Source organism: Protomyctophum bolini (genome assembly GCF_963924005.1).
Source record: "Protomyctophum bolini genome assembly, chromosome: 12".
NCBI classification, from domain to species: domain Eukaryota; kingdom Metazoa; phylum Chordata; class Actinopteri; order Myctophiformes; family Myctophidae; genus Protomyctophum; species Protomyctophum bolini.
In genome coordinates this window covers 26,267,518-26,287,456 of record NC_137873.1, presented here as the reverse complement: position 1 = coordinate 26,287,456, position 19,939 = coordinate 26,267,518, and the positions used below count along the sequence as shown (strand labels likewise).

At 40.2% G+C, this 19,939-nt stretch overlaps 1 protein-coding gene across 2 annotated transcripts; it reads left to right on the top strand.

Annotated features, from left to right (window-relative positions):
• The first annotated feature begins 793 nt into the window (after window positions 1-793).
• LOC308326385 (kinesin-associated protein 3-like) lies at window positions 794-19,923 on the top strand. Of its 2 annotated transcripts, XR_013965090.1 has the most exons (21): window positions 794-928; window positions 1,891-2,022; window positions 3,241-3,398; window positions 3,764-3,825; window positions 4,537-4,678; window positions 5,467-5,566; window positions 6,069-6,193; window positions 6,893-6,991; window positions 7,248-7,426; window positions 7,903-8,065; window positions 8,715-8,815; window positions 9,783-9,891; window positions 10,464-10,576; window positions 10,737-10,902; window positions 13,055-13,180; window positions 13,630-13,728; window positions 14,007-14,092; window positions 14,503-14,656; window positions 15,501-15,585; window positions 16,481-18,801; window positions 18,849-19,923. XR_013965090.1 is itself a non-coding variant. In XM_080779224.1 (20 exons), exons 1-20 carry the CDS (start codon window positions 900-902, stop codon window positions 16,581-16,583), a joined length of 2,331 nt encoding a protein of 776 aa, XP_080635350.1. In that variant the 5' UTR covers window positions 794-899; the 3' UTR covers window positions 16,584-18,830. The 2 variants fall into 2 exon arrangements, 1 of the variants encoding a protein (XP_080635350.1); XM_080779224.1 differs by lacking the exon at window positions 18,849-19,923 and having other exon boundaries at window positions 16,481-18,830.
• The last annotated feature ends 16 nt before the right edge of the window (window positions 19,924-19,939 follow it).

The window sequence follows — 19,939 nt, the reverse complement described above, 5'->3', positions numbered from 1 at the left end:
CACACACACACACACACACACACACACACACACACACACACACACACACACACATACACTTTCAAAATAAGCTAAAAGCTGTTTGAAGATGACATTACAGACATACAGAGTAAATATTTAAATACCACTTGATATACTCTCCTATAGTTTCCCCCTCTCTCTGATCTCCGTTGTGGGCAAACTGAACCATAGCTAGCTGAATACTTGATTGTTTGATAGAAAGTGCAGACAATAAAATCCTTCCTTCCAGAGTCCTTCTGTTATGGCACAAGTATTCAGCAAATCTGCACCATTCTATAATAAATTCTAATTCTAATAAATAAAGTAGTATGTAATAGCATGGAAAAGTCACTGTTTACAAGCTCGTCATGTCACTCTAGCAAAGTGATTGATCTGTCTGTCTGTCTATACCCTCACTTGCCACACAGCAGGGTTCCGGGCTCCCAAATGACAAAAGGTCACATCCTCCCCCCACATTTGGCTGCATTTTGTGTGGGGCTCAAGTTGAACAAACGTGCCAATGTTATGTGAAAGCAGAAGTGACAACACTGAATTAAATCACAAATACAAATTAATGGGAAACAAATTATGGCCATCTTTACTTTACCAGCACCACAACAGTTTATTTCTGGTTATATCCTCTTGACCAGATGTCAATCAGTCTCAGTACCTAACACCAACAGTGGAGGCAGCAATAACGCCATAGTAGTGTATCTAATCTGCCGGAAACTCAGAAAGATAATCAGGAGGCTGACTCGAGTCGCCATGTTTGTAGTCCCTATGGTCAATGGTCATTGATTTGTGTGGTACAGTACAGTACAGTAGTAGTGCCGTGATTTCCCGGGGACTCGTGAGTTATATTTCTAATTAATCCGTTATTTTCAGATTTGAAGCAGAAGATGCAGGATGACGCACGCTACCTCAAACGGTAAAACGGAGACTAATGATCTCTTGTCTTGATGTTAGTAGACGTAGAAGCTAATGTGCAAAAGTGCTATGCATATCAAATCACATTACGATTGAACAACAATCAATGGTCCATTTTAGGGTATTGCTAGTAACCGCGTAAACGGACCTTTAACGTGGACGTTATTACATATATCTGTAAACTATAGTGACTAGCAAGCAAGCAATTGATCGTGGCAGCCGAGCCAGCTCTAACGATCTATCTGTAGTACTGTATATCATGTGTGCCCTAGTTTTGTTCTGCTTTTAACTGTGTTCTTGTACTGTTTTTAACCTGTACGGCGACCTTGAGTGCCCTGATCAAGGCGCCTTATAAATAAATAAATGTATTATTATTATTATTATTATTATTATGTAACGAATACCCGGGTTAGCTAACGTTTGCTCACTACATTTTAAGTGGATGAGCTACTGTAGCGAGCAATCCGACGTTGTCTAGTTTGCTTTGCTGCTAGCTTTTTAGCCGTGTTGTTGTTACTGCTGGAGGTCTGGGGCGTGTCGCTAACATGACATTATGTTATAACCAGCACTGCATGACTGATCAGCAATGTTACTCTGTGTGTGTGTGTGTGTGTGTGTGTGTGTGTGTGTGTGTGTGTGTGCGTGCGTGCGTGTGTGCGTGCGCGCGTGTGTGCGTGTGCTATTGTGATTTCTTCCCATTCATTCTCTATTCGTCGTCTCCACCCCACTCTGACTCCCCTATTCACACTGACCCCAACTCCATTCACCCTGCTTTATCTCTCTCTCAATCTCCTCTTCTCCCAGTTCCATTGTTTCTCTTTTCTTCTCTGCGATGAAATGAAGGTTGCTTAAGTTGGCAGCAGTCTGAATGTATGTACTGTACACTCTAAACCGGATGAAGTAGGCTTGTGTAATAAACTCTATCCACCATCCATCCATCCCCTCCTCTTCTTTTCTCCTCAGTAAAGTGAAAGCAGGCAGTCTGGATGTCCATCCAACTGAGAAGGCCCTTGTGGTTCAGTATGAAGTTGAAGCCTCTATACTGGGGGAGACGGGGGACCACATGCTGGGGGAACGCAAGGAAGGGCAGAAGATGTGAGCTGACTCCCTCTTGCTTAATGTTAAAGTCCTCCCATCTGTATTTTTCCTTCTTCAGTTAATACATTTGTATTTTTCCTCAATAAAGCAGTGAAAGCACACATGCTCCAACAAATGTATTGACAACGTTTCGAGTTTAGGCTCTTTGTCTGGTTATAATTCTCAAGAGCTACAGTGTATCACAGAATCACACTAGACACCCGTGGGTCACTTCATTATATATATATTTTTTAACTCTTTATTTTAGGATTTTTGAATATGCAAAAAAGACAAACATACAATAGTATCAACATCAACAGTAAAAATAAACTAAAAAAACTGAGTAAAAACAAAAGACAAAAAAAACAAGAGGTCATGGGATGTACAACAGCAGCAATACATATTACAGATTTTTGGGTTCGTTACATTCAATGACAACCGGAAAGACACCACCCATATTGGTCACTTCATTATTAATATGTTTTATAATAATACATACGATTATGAACAAACAATGAACAAAGATGATGGTGGGATGCAAGAGTGCAGACTAGCCGACACCAACTCTGCTCATGTCAGATAGGTGATGCACCCCCTTTTCCTCATAACTGTATCTTTGGTCGTCTCCCACTTTGGCAGTCCTGGTGGGTGCCTGACACAGTGCAATGATGACGAGCAACAGTCCAAAAGAAGAACAAAGAGACACACTGATTGACTTGGAAAACAGTGTGGTCGTTGAGCCCAGTGATAAAGGCGGTATAGTCAGAAGACAATTAGAAGAACGTGTTATACTTGCTCAAAAGCCCATGTGGTTTAGGGTATAATGGGGAATGTTCTAAAAATGCACATTTCAGACTAGCATAGATACAGTATTTGCAACCAAGAGTCAAGACCACAAGGGTCCAATCACCATGCATTTGATTTTATAAAAAAATGCTCCAGATGTGGACTCGTGGATGTCCTACTACTCCTGAGTATGACCTGACAATGACGATTTGATGTTGTCAAATTTATTGGAGCATGTGAGTGTGCAGGTTCTGTTATTTTGCATGATCCTAACCTAACTCGGCACCCCAACAAGTGAAGTACATATTCCACCAACTTTTTATGTTTCCTCAATGCAAGTTCTCCCAAGAAGTCTCTCTCTTCTCTTCTCTTCTCTTCTCTTCTCACACTTATTGTTCTACCTTTCTGCCACCCTCCCTCTCTTCCTCTCCATCCCTCTATCCTCTGCAGTATCCGTGTGAAGAGTCTGTCTCCCAGTACAGATGTTGGTGCATTAGCGAGGAAGGTGGTGGAGGAGTGTAAGCTTATCCCTCCATCTCGTCTGCCCCAAGTGGAGCAGCTCCTCTATTATCTCCAGAACAGGAAGTCTCCCCCTGGAGAAGGCAAAGGTCAGTGACAAAGTTTGTACTTTTTAACACTGACCACGACCATTTCTGTATGAGCCATAAATTTAACCTAAATAGTGGATGATGAACTCAAGGCCTCAGGGGAAACTATTCCCTGTCAATGAGTTTGACCACATTTTTCAATTTAGTAGTAATTATTACAAATAATATTAGCAGACTTGAATGAATAATGCAGCTTTCATTTTTCTTTTATCCCCTTTCTTTTTTTATTTTGCGATAAACATACCTTCTTGCGTTGTCTTGCAATATATTCTTAATAGAACACTAAACAAGGAACTACGACATTGTGGTCTACAGTATGTACAGTAAAACCACTGTTTAAGGTTGTCGTGTTCTTCTGTCTCCAGTGGACAGGAGAGAAAAACGAGTGGTGAAACCTAAAGAGCTCACCCCATTTGAAGGGATGGAGGTAAGAAGAAAGTTGGGGTTTTTGTTGAAGGGATTTTTGTTAAATAGCATTCGTATAGTAATCATTTCTGTGTGGAGTGTTTGTTCAGCAATAGGCGGTCTCCCTATTTCTGCAGAAAACAGAAAATTGATTTTCAGACCAGCATACCAATTTTATCCAATCAAGAGAGAGAACTCATACAGGATACAGGATAAACAAATGCAAATTAAATTGAAAGTGATGACACAAAGAAATGAGCAGACAAAATTTGAACTGTAGCGCTAAAAGGTTTATTGTAGAGACGGGCAAGACTTTTATTGAACAAGCACTGTGTATAGCAATCATTACTATCAGAATGTAGAGCCATATTCTAACAAAACAAAAAAAACATATAGCTTTTCCTTTTCTTTTTTTGTGGCATATTACACTTGTATTAGATTGTTATTAAATGTTTAAGTTTAGTTGAATACTGATAGTTAGCTGATGCATTAGAGATGAAATTCCTTCTCAATGTAATCACTTTATGGCACTACAGTAAAAAAAGAAGCAGAATTGTGTTTTTTCCTTAAAAAGAACACGTATTTTAAGTAGTTTTGAGAGAATATTGTTGTTTGTTTAGTTTGCTTAAGGTTTTGTTTCAGCATACCCTTGATTATATTTGCAGTATTAGTATTACATCATTATAGTTGACTAAAATTGTGTGTGTGTGCGTGTGCGTGTGCGAGCGTGTAGTTGAACGAGGAGGCCAGTATAACCAGAGTAGATGAGTATGTTGAGCTGCTGTATGAAGGCCTTCCAGAGAAGATCAGAGGCTCTTCCCTCATTCTCCAGCTGGCCCGTAACCCTGACAACCTAGAGGAACTACTGCACAACGGTATGTGTTCTGTAGCCTATGCTATGTGGCGTGGTACTGCCTGGTTTGCTGCAGGGATCCAGTTGGATCCAGTTGGATCACACTCCCAGTGTGTAGCATAACGTTATCTCTCTCCTTCTTTACGTATAGCCTTGTTACAGTATAATATAATTATAAACCAATATAAAACCATTGATGTGTGGTACTCAATATTTTAAAATATTAAATGTACATTTATGTATAAGGGAGGGAAATGTTTTGAAACATGCACAGAGATAATGGCGTTAGCAGACGACGTCAAACTGTGGCGCATACTGTGACTTGAAGGCCGCAAATTTCAGTCCATCTGGTCCACAGCCGCAACGTAGTTACCGAGATTTAAAGAATCTTGTGGTCGGAGTTTATGAAAAAGTCAGTTTTTAGGGGCAAACACGTTTGCATGTGTAAATAAAAAACAAATACCCGTGTACGTGTGGACAGTAAGCTTTAACCTGGCTAGGACGTTTAGGTGTCTGACTGTCCTGAGGAAGAGGCTTTTCTGGAGTCTAATGCAAGCTCAGAGCATGTAGCAACCACACATCTCTCTCCTGCCCCAAACCAACTATTGACCACACATTCACTTATTACAGTCAAGGGTTTCCGGCTATAAACAATAATAACACCCATGTCTTGAATTTTAAAACGTTGTACATTTCCTGTACATGTTGCCCTGTAGAATTTGTTTTATATCCCAGGCATATTGCACAGCATTCAGTTAGACTTTCGCATCGTGAAGTTATTTTCGTGATGTCTTTGATGTGTGTTTATAGAGGCAGCACTAGGGGCCCTAGCCAGGGTGTTAAGGGAGGACTGGAAACAAAGTGTGGAACTCGCTACAACAATCATCTACATATTCTTCTGCTTCTCCAGGTATGCACGCACATACACATTATACTAGGGCAGGGGACAATAACCACATCACTGTAATACAGCTGTTATGTGATGCGTAACAATGTTTAAATAAACATATTTGTTATGTTGTTCGTACAGGTTTTAAAATATGGACTAGAGTCAAAAGGCCTTAGATGGCAGTAAACTCGCATTATCATGCCTAATTTATGCTATGCAACATAGCATAAATTAGCAACACTGTTGCAACATACCAACACTGTCGTCGACTGACAGCATTGTCGAAAAAATACTTTCGCCTCAGGGCAGCAGTGCCTCAGGACGTAGAGCTGTCACCAGGGAATCGAAGTTTCCCTCTTCAATATCGTTTTCCTCTGGCATCATGTCCAAATGTCCATAAGCCAATGAACCAATGAACTACTCCCTGTGTGCCGTTCAATATCTGCTCACTGCTTTTAGTAGGTTAGGATGTGTGCATTTATAGTTGGCCAATGACATTTTCCCTCTGTCCTCTCCTCTGCAGTTTCTCCCAGTTCCACACCGTGGTGAGTCATTATAAGATCGGAGCGTTGTGTATGAGTGTGGTGGAGCATGAGCTGAAGAGATACGACCTCTGGCAGGAGGAACTACACAAAAAGAACAAGGCTTATATCCTTCATTTCTGTTCCGCTGACAGTTTCTTCCCTCATCTTGCTGCACTCTATTTCAGACAGCCATGGAGCTCAGATTGTTTGGACTGTTAAAGGACTATACTGATGTTTTTGCCCACTGTCTACACATTTCGTATACATTACATTACTATTACTGCCAAACATTTTGGACCCCCTGTTGAATACCCATGGCATCTATAGAGGAAAAGCACTTGCTCACCTTGTTTGATTCTCAGCAGTCATGACTCCGGTTTGACAAAGTGCTCCAATAAAAACACCCAACAGTGTTTTTATTGAAGCCGTTGGGGGGTCATGTCGTTGTTGCACACTAGCAACCTCTGCTGGTTGATTAGGCTTCCTGTTGAGCAGTGAGGGGAAACTGGAGAAGATAGCATGTTCGTCTTATGAATCTCTGCAGGTGTTACTCTCTCCTGTTGAAACCTTTTGCTGTCAGGTGAGAAGAAGTGACTGTATTGCCAATCTGTTCTGCAGGAACTTTTGGCTTGACTTTTCAAATTGATCAGCATTTCCATGTGTGCGTGCGTGCATGCATGGCCATGCATGTGCATAACTTTGTCAATGTATGTTGTTAGTCAATTATCAATACAATTACATACAATTACAATCATTAATACAATGAACCTCATACTTGTTGGCATGAAACTATAGTTCTGTGTTCCTTAACAATGTTGTGTACGTGATTCGGAACCAGAGAACGGTTCTCTGAGGCGAGATCAGGAGAAAGCCCACAGGAAATACCATGGTCTTCTGGCTAAACAAGAGCAACTGCTAAGAGGTAAGACAAACCGTGGCAAATTTCATAGCAGTGCTGCCTGGATACTGTGGCTATAGAGATGCTTTCAACATTCTGTTGTTTGTTAGGAAGCAACACAAACTGTTCAATAATAATGATGACAAAATACCTAGCCTCCATTTTCCGGCAAGCTGTTTTGTGTATCATCTCCCCACTTGGATCTTATTCTCTGTTCTCCTTTCTCGGTATCTCCTCTCCATTTTAAAAAGACAAATCTCTGTTTCTCTGCGTCCTCCAGTGTCTCTCTACTTGTTGTTGAACCTAGCTGAGGACACTCGGACAGAGTTGAAGATGAGGAACAAGAACATTGTCGGTCTGCTGGTCAAAGTTCTGGAGCGGGACGATGACGAGTTGCTGGTTCTAGTCGTGTCATTCCTGAAAAAACTGTCCATCTTCCTGGAGAACAAGAATGATATGGTGAGAGACAGACGGACGGACGGACGGATGGACGGATGGATGGATAACTGGATAAATAGATATTGTCATATATTGAACATGTTACATGACCTAAGGAGTATAATGACTGGATTTGGCAGGAGCTTTGTGTTATTGTGTAAATTTCTGAACAACAAAGGTTTATTTTAAATTAATTGATATGTTTAATGTTACAGTATGTTAATTGACATAAGAAAAGAGGCCGCACAGTGCCGTTACTGTATGTTAATTGCCCTTACACTGGGAATGATAATGCATTGCAGCGCTGTCCTGTCAGTATTGTACAGTATGTACTTACTGTATACATTTATATATATTTAAAATTCATAATCTTCACTTAATGGGTGACTCCTGCAAGTACAATGTCCAGTGTGCATTCCTTTGTAAAAAGGATCAGTAAACTGTCTCGACTGGACTTCTAATGTAACTCGGATTCCCTGTTCTCTGATCGGTGGCAGGCTGAGGTGGATACCGTGGAGAGACTAGCCCGCCTTGTACCGTGTGACCACGAGGACCTGTTGAATTTGACGCTGCGCCTGCTGTTGAACCTCTCCTTTGACACTGGTCTCAGAGCCAAGATGGTGGAGGTTGGACTACTGCCTAAACTGACTGCCTTACTAGGTAATCTACTGTTGATGGTGCTAACACACAATAGGGTACTGCCTCAAAGTAAATCATATTGTAGCATACCCGGCCTAGGCACACTGTTCTTTTCTTTTTATATGGGACTCATCCTTTGGGACTTTTACTTAAAGGGCTGAATTTGTAGTTTTATTTTCTACTACAACAGAGTAGGCTAATAAGCAACACAGCTGCAGCTAATAAGCCAATATTAACCAATATTAATAATGGTGTTAGATTTAGGTGTGCCCTGCAGAGCCATGGGTGTGCCAATGTGCACTTGTGCAGGCATGGAGACAGTAGTCAATGCACACTGGTACACCTAAATCTACCCATTATTATGATTATCTGGAGCTGTGTTGCTTACATCATGGTCAGGCAGTGTGCAATGTTTTTATCCTGCTACATTTCAATAGCTAAAGTTTAAAATAATGGTGGAAGTGGTTAAAAGCTAAAGTGACACAGATGCGTTCCAGGTCTTATTGGCTTAAATAGAAAATGAGCTAAAATAATGCATGACCATGTGTGACTAATGATATCTTGTATCTATACAGAAATTCCTATGACATGCTGCTGCCATATCCTTAGTACAGTCTGCCCTGCCTCAGCACAACAACTTGATTTGAATGATTTGTTTATCGTTGTCTAGCTGATGAAAGCAACCGTCAAGTGGCTATGTGTATCCTATACCACATCAGCGTTGATGACCGCTTCAAGGCCATGTTCGCCTACACTGACTGTATACCTCAGGTACTTCAATAAATTACTGGAACTAAACTTTTAGTAAATAATACAATATTCTCTCTTCTCCCTTGATGGTCCAAACAAATCTGTGAAACACATCAGACTCTAGTCTGAACACGCAACCCCACCAAAGGACTGAACCTAAAGATAAACACATTTTAAATGAACATGAATGATAACATAATATTGCCAAGTCCTAAATGCTAATGCAGGATGTATATCTGATGAGCTGGCAGTGATTCTAGCTTGTATGGTAGTATGTTTACATGGACCATTTAGTTGTTCATCTTAGGTCATGGTCGTGATTGGGTTGTTTGTACATGGGACCGAATTCACCGAAACTACAGAATCAGAATCAGAAGAATCAGCATCACAGTTTTACAAATGGGTGAAATTTCACACGCAAAACATTTTATGCATAGTTTCCATAGTGTCGTTTTCCAAGAAAAAAAAGAAGGGAAAGGAGGGGGGGGGGGGGGGGGAGTTTTTACCACAAAAAGTACAATTAAAGGACTTCCCCTCACATCAGACATTGAAGCCTTTGCTATAAAAAGTACAACTAAACTTTTTTTTCTTTCTTTTTTCCATAAAAAGTAAAGAATAAAAATTACACATAGTACCTGAGATATAGATATATAAACGTGCGTGAGCATAGCAGCCACTGTGTAATATGCACTATATACTTAAGGACGTTAGTTAAGGTGCTAGAATAAAAGATGAACACACAAAAGACGTGGTACGTGGGATTAACGTGTACGTGTCGGTGCGTGTCAACTGTCAACCGCATAATCTACATAAAATACGTGGAGTGTTCCGCTTCTGTTCCTGATTGAACTATCTTATTGCAATGCTTCATTTGATTCCATTTATATCATTATATTTATATCATTTATTCATTATTGAATATGGATACTAATTTGAAGTAAAAATTCAAAAAGAAACCCAGTTTAATTACAGTGTGTATGCTTTTAAGCTGATGCAGATGCTGTATGAGCATGGCGAAGAGAGAATAGATGCTGAGCTCATCTCTTTCTGCATCAACCTGTCCGCCAACAAGAGGAATGCTCAGCTCATGTGTGAAGGTATGTATCTATGCATGCATGCATGCACGTCTGTTTATGTGTGTTTGAGTGTTTGTGGCTGTGTTTCTATGTATGCTCATGTACAGTATGGGGCTTGAGCTATGAGAGAGTAATGTACTGTAGTTATCCTATTTCTTTATGGAGTGACCTTACTGAACGGTAGTTCAGTGGTTCCCAAAGTGGGGCCTGGGGACCCCTGGGGGTCCTTGAGAGAGTTCCAGAGGGTCCCCAGATAAATGATAATTAGGAATCGAATGGACCCTTATGGGTCTGTAACTCAGAGAGTGTACAAATGGACCCTAATGGGTCTATTTGGTTCCATTTGGGGTCCATTTGGTTCCATTTGTAGTAAACTCTCAGACTTAAAGTAACCTTGCTTTAACAATATACATTGGGGTCCCAGAGATAGAAATGCCATTAAATGGGAGACCGTAGCCTTTTATGGGGGTCCTTGGCGTATATTTGCTAATGGGGGTCCGCAGACTAATGCGTGTCAATTTGGGGGTCCTTGACATGAAAAAGTTTGAGAACCACTGCTATATATTTGTCCACTTCCCTCTTTGTGTCTCTAGGTAATGGGTTAAAGATGCTGATGAAGAGAGCTCTGAAGATGAAGGACTGTCTTCTGATGAAGATGATCAGAAACGTCTCCCAGCATGATGGACCGACCAAACAGCTTTTTATTGTTAGTTATCCCCAAATCCTTCCACTAGTATTGTGCTATCTGCCTATATGTTGAGCTGCAAATAATTAGTCTTTTAACAGTTTCTCTCTCTTTCTCCTACCACTTCTCTCTCTTCGTAACTCTCTCTCTCTCTCTGTGTGTGTGTGCTTGTCTCCATCAGGACTATGTTGGGGACTTAGCAGCTCAGATCTGTGCGGAGGAAGAGGAGGAGTTTGTCCTAGAATGTCTGGGAACGTTGGCCAATCTCACCATCCCTGACCTGGACTGGGAGTTGGTGCTCAAAGAATACAACTTAGTACCTTATCTCAAAGACAGACTTAAACCAGGTAAATCCCCACATCAGGAAGTAGACTACATCTATTTTTCTTTGTCTGAAGTGCTATTCTATACAAAAATCTCATGTTTGTTGATAGAAGCAGACTGCGGAGGGTCTGCACTACTAATCATGTGGGTCTACAACACAAGACCCACAAACTATTTTGAAGTGGAGAAACGAACATCTGAGAGAGCAGAACTGTATAGAACAGGCCTGCTTTATTTATACAGGGTAGATTGCCAAGCAGACATGCTGTTTCACAGCATCACAATCACATACCCCATACATATATCTCATTATCTATAATCCGCTGAGATACTAAAGCCTGGACAACACAATTTCCTACACATTCAAAAATAAAGAAAGAAAGGAAAACAGCTACGAGCATGAATATAAGCAGTAAAGCACACTAACCAGTACCACCATAACACATCACACCATGTCCTCTCTACCTGTAATGGCCATAGAGTGTTATGTATAATATAACACACTAACCATTACCACCATAACACATCACACCATGTCCTCTCTACCTGTAATGGCCATAGAGTGTTATGTATAATATAACAGGAAACTCTTAAGGTAAGGCCCCGATTCCCTCGCGTGCACGCATCCGCCTGGGTGACGGCAGACTGCGGGGCGAGCGCTGGTTCTTTGGCATGGGGGGTTAGATCAACATACGGAATGAATTCTGTACTGGCCATATATGGAGCGTGTCTTGAATGTACAGGGTTTGATGAGGTCAGATCAACATGGAATGTCAGAACAGGTCAGCTCCATATAAGGAGATCTAAGAGTGGCAGAGGGGGCAGTGTCTTGAGTGTACAGGGTTTGATGAGGGCCCAGATAGGGCCAGGCCTTAATTTTCGGGCCTGTTGCGAACTCTAGTTTTCGCCGGCTGCCGGGAGCGGCTGCACTAATAACTTTGGGGCGGGCCCGTCTAGAGTTTGAATGGACAGGTATCAGTCAAAAGGGAGTCACCGAAGAGGAAGGATGGATGGGGAAGGATCAACATATGGAATGTGATGTAACGTGATGTCACGAGGCATGACCATATATGGAGGCATGGGGTGGGTAACCGACAGACGGACGGACTGCCAGGAAATGCACCTTTTCATAGTGAAAAGCAACTTCCTAAACCGTTACAGCTCATTAGCATCAATTCTTCTGCCCTAGACAATGGACTTAAATCCTTCCAAAGAAACTTGGTTTGTTAGCTCTGGCTCCCTCTGTAGGCTGAAGCACAAGCTTCAGAGGAACCATCATTAGCAGTACCTATGTTTACCAATTCTCTGAGAGCCCCTTTGCACATTATCATACAGTTCATATTCTGGATTGCATTTGATTTAGCCACCATTAAAATACCTCCCCGGTATATACACTGATGTCAATTTGTCTTTATGCTTACCTTCATAAAGGGTCAATTAGATTGAGTTAGTTAGCTAGTTTGTTATTTTATTTCTGTTATTTCCATTTACTGTTAAGAATCGCAAGTTCACAGAGACCTGGTTGGAGAACAGCATGTTTAGTGCTTGGTTGAAGTCTGGATTTGAAGCCACACCTTGTGCAAGAAAATGCAAAAGACTTAGGAACTTTGGGTATAAACTATGAAGGAATTTGAGTTGCATGTAAAGTCACCCACCAGCAAATGTCTGCCGTCTGACAATATTGTTCTGCAATTATCCCAGCTTGGGGAAGATCACCAAGACCAAGTGACCACAGCAATAAAAGCAGAGAGGCGTTGTTTTTTACACATGGTAACTAAGCGCTAGTAAGGCAGTGATGACAGGTGAGCAGTTTCAGACCATATACTTTTAGCCAATATCAAAAATTGAAGTGATCTTAACGTCATGTCATCAACGTCATGTAGTTTAATTGGTTGAAGCCTGTAGAAACCGGTCCGTGCCCTCTTTGCTCATTGCCCAGTCACTCATAATAAATTCCCCTAAATTGCCAGTGCATTGTCACTTTAGACGGAATAGCAAGCACATGGGAAATGATACTTCATGTCTGGTGTCATCTGGGAGCTCATTCGTTAATAAGTCACTGTTTCTATGTTTAGGTTTAAAGCCATTCTGTCACCTTTCTCATTTGTATGCATATCCAACACAAAATGGATGTGTGTGTGTGTGTGTGTGTGTGTGTGTGTGTGTGTGTGTCAGGCTCAGCAGAGGATGACCTCATCCTAGAGGTAGTGATAATGATTGGAACCGTTTCAATGGACGACGCCTGTGCTGCCATGTTGGCCAAATCTGGCATCATCCCGGCCATCATAGAACTGCTCAATGGTAACAAACGCACACATACAGTACATTAGAGATGGGGGCGGGTATCTGTTACACAAAATTAATTCACTGTTGATTTAGTACTGAAAATAAACAAATAATAGATAATAGAATTATGCCTCATACAAAACTGCGTTGCTCTAGAAGTGTCACCCACGTTCTGTTTTTCAAAGCGACCATCAACATTCAAATAATTGTAGAATAACACATGCTTGTTCTACTGCCACCAAGGCTTTAGGTCTCTGATAGGGTATGGTATGGTATGGTATGGACCAGCTAGTCTCTCAAGCCAGACAACTATTCCACAATCGTCAAATGTTACATTATGTCATGTGTAGTGTCCTAAAAGCCGTGATCTGTTCAATAGTGCTGTTTTGTCTACATCAGTATCAGTTTTACTACATTCCTATGTAATAATTTCCTTTTCCTGTTTGTCTGTTTCCTGTGTGTAGCCCAACAGGAGGATGATGAGTTTGTGTGTCAGATTGTGTATGTCTTCTACCAGATGGTTTTTCATCAGGCCACACGTGATGTAATCATCAAAGACACACGTATCCTTTCTGCAATGAAAAGTGCTTACATTTCTGTCCTGTTGCTCACAAGTCAATAAGCTTTTACACCGGTGAGTCCTATCAAACTACTGTTACAGTCATTGTTTTATTGTTAAATGACACAAAACGTCCCTTGTCTGTCTGTGTGTGTCTGTCTCTCTCTCTCTCGCTCTCTCTCTCTCTCTCTCTCTCTCTCTCTAACACTGGTTTAGTGACTGTGTGGGGTTAAGAGGTGTTCATTGTGATAGGTTTGTTTTCCTAAGCCCCTCCCCCTCCAGAAGCTCCGGCCTATCTCATAGACCTGATGCATGACAAGAACGCTGAGATCAGGAAAGTCTGTGACAACACACTAGATATAATCGCTGTGAGTAACACACATGCCCGCACACATACACCAGTACTGTCATCATCATTATAAAACTATATAATATAATTATATATTATATTTGTATTATTTAATATTATTAATAATATGATGAATAATTATAATACAGTAGTGAACTTCTATTCTGAAATCATTAATGTCATTAAAAACAAATGATATCCACAGAATTGACTGTAGAAAATAAATTAGGAGACTAGAAGAACATATATTGAAAGAGGAGGATCATATCTTATAAATTATATTTTTGTACTAAAAGAAAACTGAAGCTGAATTAAACTATACCAGATTAAGAAGTCAATGAATCTTTATTGAACCTCTTTCTGTGTCTTCTACTCTCTCTCTTTTCCTTACACTTCCACCCCTTCCCTCCATTCCTGGCTGTGTCCCAGGAGTATGATGAGGAATGGGGCAGAAAGATACAGTCTGAGAAGTTCAGATTCCATAACAACCAGTGGTTGGAGATGGTGGAGAGTCGTCAGGTGGACGACGCCGAGCCGTATCTCTACGACGACAATGACAGGGCTGATCTGTTCTATAGTGCTGGTACGTACACGCACGCACGCGCACATTATACTAATACAATGCAAAAATGATTGAGGTGGTGGGTCAGTTCAGAATAAGAATAACTAAAGAAATCAGTAAATAAGTTTAACTGTAATTTATTAAATCAAAACAAAATAAAGTTTTCAATAGCAAAATGTTCACTTAATGAAATCAAAATAAAATAAAACTGCACTGTCCAAAACTAAACTTAAATGTCCAAAAAAAGAAATCCAAATGGAACCCAGTCAATGCTGTGTAGTGGTAAGTCTTACCTCCCTTTACACTGTTCCGCAAAGTCCGTCCTCAATCGAAATCCAAACTCCAGGGAACTAATCCAAAATGGAAAGAAGGTCTCTAAATCCAATGGTAGATTCCAATATTCAGGAAAGTACTCCAGAAAGGAAATATGGCAAGACTTGGGAAATATTCCTCTTGTCTGTCTCTCTGCACCTCCACTCTGGACTGACAGAGTCAAACTCTCCAGGTGGCCCAAACATTGTGATTGCCCATCACTCCATCAGCCAGGTGAGCTGTGGGCGGGGTCTATCAATCACGGCTTGTTGCCATAGCAACACATGCATCTCACTGGCTTCTTGTAGCATATAGTCCAGCAGATAAATAGGAAAATTCCGTAGAGCAGCGGATTGGTGGAAAATAATAAAGTACATGAAAATTGAAACATTGCAAACAAAAAATACAACAATGTGACTCTGGGCACAGAGGTTACACATGATTGAGTATTAAGCTCTATACAGTTGATATCCCTGAATTATCCAAGGCATCAAGCCCTATTTCATAGGTAAATGTTCTTGTGAATTTATCATGTGCACTGTATTCCTTCCAGATGGCATAACTCCAGCGGATGGTTCGGTCAGTCCAGATTTCTACCATGATCTACAGCCTCAGAATGGAGACTCGCACCTCGCTGGGTGAGCCTATCCTATACATACCCCACACTAAAACCTATCCTATACATACCCCACACTAAAACCTATCCTATACATACCCCACACTAAAACCTATCCTATACATACCCCACACTAAAACCTATCCTATACATACCCCACACTAAAACCTATCCTATACATACCCCACACTAAAACCTATCCTATACATACCCCACACTAAAACCTATCCTATACATACCACACACTAAAACCTATCCTATACATACCCCACACTAAAACCTATCCTATACATACCCCACACTAGAACCTATCCTATACATACCCCACACTAAAAACTTCAATTGACAGTGTGACTCATTCTGTTGGTCCCAGAATGAGTCACAGGTGTATCTTTGCTTGATCCCCATGAGAGAATTTGAGTGTGTTTTAATTCATTAAATACGATCAAATTAAAGGTAGTGTGAGTGATTTTTTTTGTGTGTTTTAGTGTTATATAGCTCTATATTCTGACAGCAATCATTGCTATTGAGCATTTTTTTATTCAGTAACAGGGGCCTCCCTGTCTCCCCATCTCTTTAGTAAACTAGTCAGGATACCAATTTTATCCAATTAGGAGATAGACCTTATACAGGATACAGAATAAACTGGAACACTGGAACTTGATTGGATAAAATTGGTATCCCAACCTGGCGATTTATACAGCAGTATAATATATAGCAGTATATACAGCAATATTAACTATATAGAACAATATCAATTCATTCAGTAACAACTATAACCAGAGCACTTGAACCATAACCGTAATAAATAGCACTTGTGTCATATAATATAACTTATAATCAGTGTAATTGTTTTTGTAATGACCCTAATTCAGTAGTAGGCCTATAGTTCTCATTCAACTATTGTTTCATTCCAGAGATGTCAGTGATGTTTTTGACCAGACCAGCACTTCTCCAGGACGACCAGCCACAGCCTATGGCTTCAGACCTGACGAACAGCCTTACTATCAGTATACATAAACAAACACACTCACACATCCACTGACATTCTATGTCGGTCAAATCCTATTAACTTGCGTTCATCATTGCACACCTCTGAATAGATAATCACGCATGTCCATAGCTATTATAGCTCATGCCTGTATGCTCCATGCAATCATCATATTTCCATAGTTTAGCTACTAAGATGGTCATTGTAAATGTTGCCATAGATTGTAAGGTACTGATCACCTATGCATCATCTATTCTTATCTGGGGTACAAATTGTTCAAATCCAGAGAAGGATAAATTACAGGACATACATCATTATGCTTGCAAGACAGTAGCTGAATGGTTCACTCAACCAGAGACGGGTGAGAATCAAAGAGCCTTCGGTGCGGAAACTGGGTGAAAACAATTTGGAGGTTGAAAAAATTGCATTGCTGAAATAATGCAAAGATCCTTCATTATTGGGATGGCATCAGGATTGTGTTCAAAGCAATAGGTGTAGGTTTGTCAGCACCTCTTTGTTGAGAGGTTTTCTCAATTCAGGTGGATTGGTGCAGAGATCTCTGATCATCTGTCAACACATCACTATTCATTAAGCCAAAGCAACATCTATGTACTGAACATGTACATGTAATGAATTGTTCAAAGGGGTCAATGACGGGCCTTCAATGTAAAATAATTCTACTGTTGAAATCAACAAGGTCCCAATCTCCTATTGCTTCCCAGTGCAATGTTCAATTAGGTACTGCTGCCACATAAGAACTTTAACATATTAATACTTGTGAGCAGCACAATTTAGCCCCAGTTACTAAAACAAAATCACATCATGCGTCTGAAAATAGCGTAGATACATAATGTTACATAATTATTATACATAATGATTGCTGTTCCATTGGGATAAACCTGCCACCATGTTATATCTGTTACGTCTTGATATAACTCTTTATAATATCTTCCTGTATGTATTGCTAATTTCATTTGACCAATAGTTTTCAACCTGGACTTGAATGTGGGGGGGGGGGGGGGGGGGGATAGTATATGTTTACAGTCATTGTCAAGTTTTGTATGTGACATAATCACCACTTACAGCCTAAAAGCTCCTGCTTGTTGTTGATTAAGTATAAAGTAAACGTAAAGTGAAAAGTTAAACTAAGAATCATTACACAGGTGCATGCCAGTGTCAGGGAGTGACAGGCAGAGACTGCCTTTTGTTTATCGGAATGCAAAAAGATTTGGTACCTGCTCATTTAACACAAATTTCTTGCATGTCAATTAAGACCAGTACAGTTCCACACAGCCACCTTTTGTTACCATGCACTATGATGTGTAGATAGTGAGTAGAAAGTATCTTATACAGTTTACAGCCTGATTTACACTTAGTTGTTGCACGTCGGTGTCGCACGATGCAACACATTATATAAATCAGTATAAATCAAGTATAAGAGTTATAGATGGTTACATTGTGGGTCTCATGTTACTACTGCATTACTGTAACTGAAGCCAGTCCTCTGAATACCATATTCAGAGATTGAAAGTAAATAGTTACAACAAGTACTCTTGTTACTGTAATTAAGTAGCTTTTTCATCTACTTGCACTTTTTTGGGTACAATTTAAAATCTGTAATTGTACTTTCACTTGAGTAGATTTTTGAGGAAGTATCGTAACTACTTTAGGACAAGCAATTGGGATTGATAGTGGATGGTAGTAGGGTGGATGGATTCATATTGAAATAGTTATGTTCAGGGTGCCACATTGGCCCTTTCACAGTGACTGTTCAGAGCAGAAATACCTTTGTACTTTTACTTGAGCGGTTTTCAGTAAGTAATCTAAATTCTACTTTAATTTTTAACAGTATAAGATACCTCTGGTCATAAAATATCCATGGGGAGGACTATGAACTAATGAGTTAAAGGGACAGGATCTTGATGACTACTATTCTTTGGGTCCACCAATCAGTGCAAGGCGAAGTAGAAGTTTTGATGGTTCCTTATCACAGTAGTATTATCTACCACACTAGTGTTTATGGTGTCATGTCATCACCTAAAAAATAATCTGCTGGGGATAATAAAGGGGTTCCCAAACTTTGTCATGTCAAGGACCCCCAAATTGATGTATTAGCCCGCGGACCCCCATTTGAAAATATATGCCAGGGCCATTTGATTTCAAGGACCCCCATTTTGAACTCAATTAGGCTACGGCCCCCTATTTAATGGCATTTCTATCTCTGGGACCCCAAGGCCAATGTATATTGTAAAATCAATGTTCATTTAACTCTGAGAGTGTACAAATGGACCCAGGTTCCATAAGGGTCCATTTGTACACTCTCTGAGTTACAGACCCATAAGGGTCCAACGGGTCCATTTGGTTCCATTTGTACACTCTCTGAGTTACAGACCCATAAGGGTCCATTTGGTTCATTTAGCTGGGGACCCCCTGGAACTCCCTCAAGGAGTCCCCGTACCCCACTTTGAGAACCACTGATATAATATATTGTTCTTCAACTATACTGTATGTTGTCAATGAGGCTGTGTTTACACACCACAACACATCACCTGGTCTTGTAGTATAACAGCTGATCACATGAATATGTTGGTGCTGTGGAATGAGTCCAGAGTGTTTTAAAATGTCGGTTACTACCTATTGCTATCATTATTAGCTATACGTATGATTGAATGAGTCCAGACATTTATTTTAACCCATTTTGACCTGGGAACGGTTCTGCAAATGTCTTCTAAATCCTGACTGTTTTCTTGAAAAAGCTATGTTTTTCTATGTCAGTCGTTCTCAAACACTTTCATGTCACTTTTCACGATTCTTCAAAAATAGCAGACCTACAAGCTCAAGTGGCGCGCTATGAGCTTGTAGATCTGCTATTTTTCAATGGCTAAACACCAAAAGGGGTTCCCGCTCAAAATGGGTTAAAATAGGTTTCTACCTATTTCTATAATTACATATGATTGTAATTTAGTACCTACTGTTACAGACATGTGCTTGTGTCCTGCAGGAACTACAGTACTACTAGAGTTTTCTACAGGACATTAATGATTTGCATTTTACACACCATTATTATACAATTATTTATATTGTTTGTACAATTGCTGGAATGTCATTTAGGTTATTTTGTATAGTTGTTTTATAGTATTTGTACATATTATTTATCAGTTTTTAGTTCTACAAGATACAGACAAGTAATGTATACAAGCAAGGCATTAAGCCCTGCATGCATCTATTTGTTTTGCTTCTTTCTCTTACTGTCTCTCTCTCTCTCTCTCTCTCTCTCTCTCTCTCTCTTTGTTCAATCATGTATGCACCACTTTTGTGGTCAATTTCTTGATCTATTTAATAAAACAAAATAAACATTACACACAAAATGTTTAATACCGGTAAT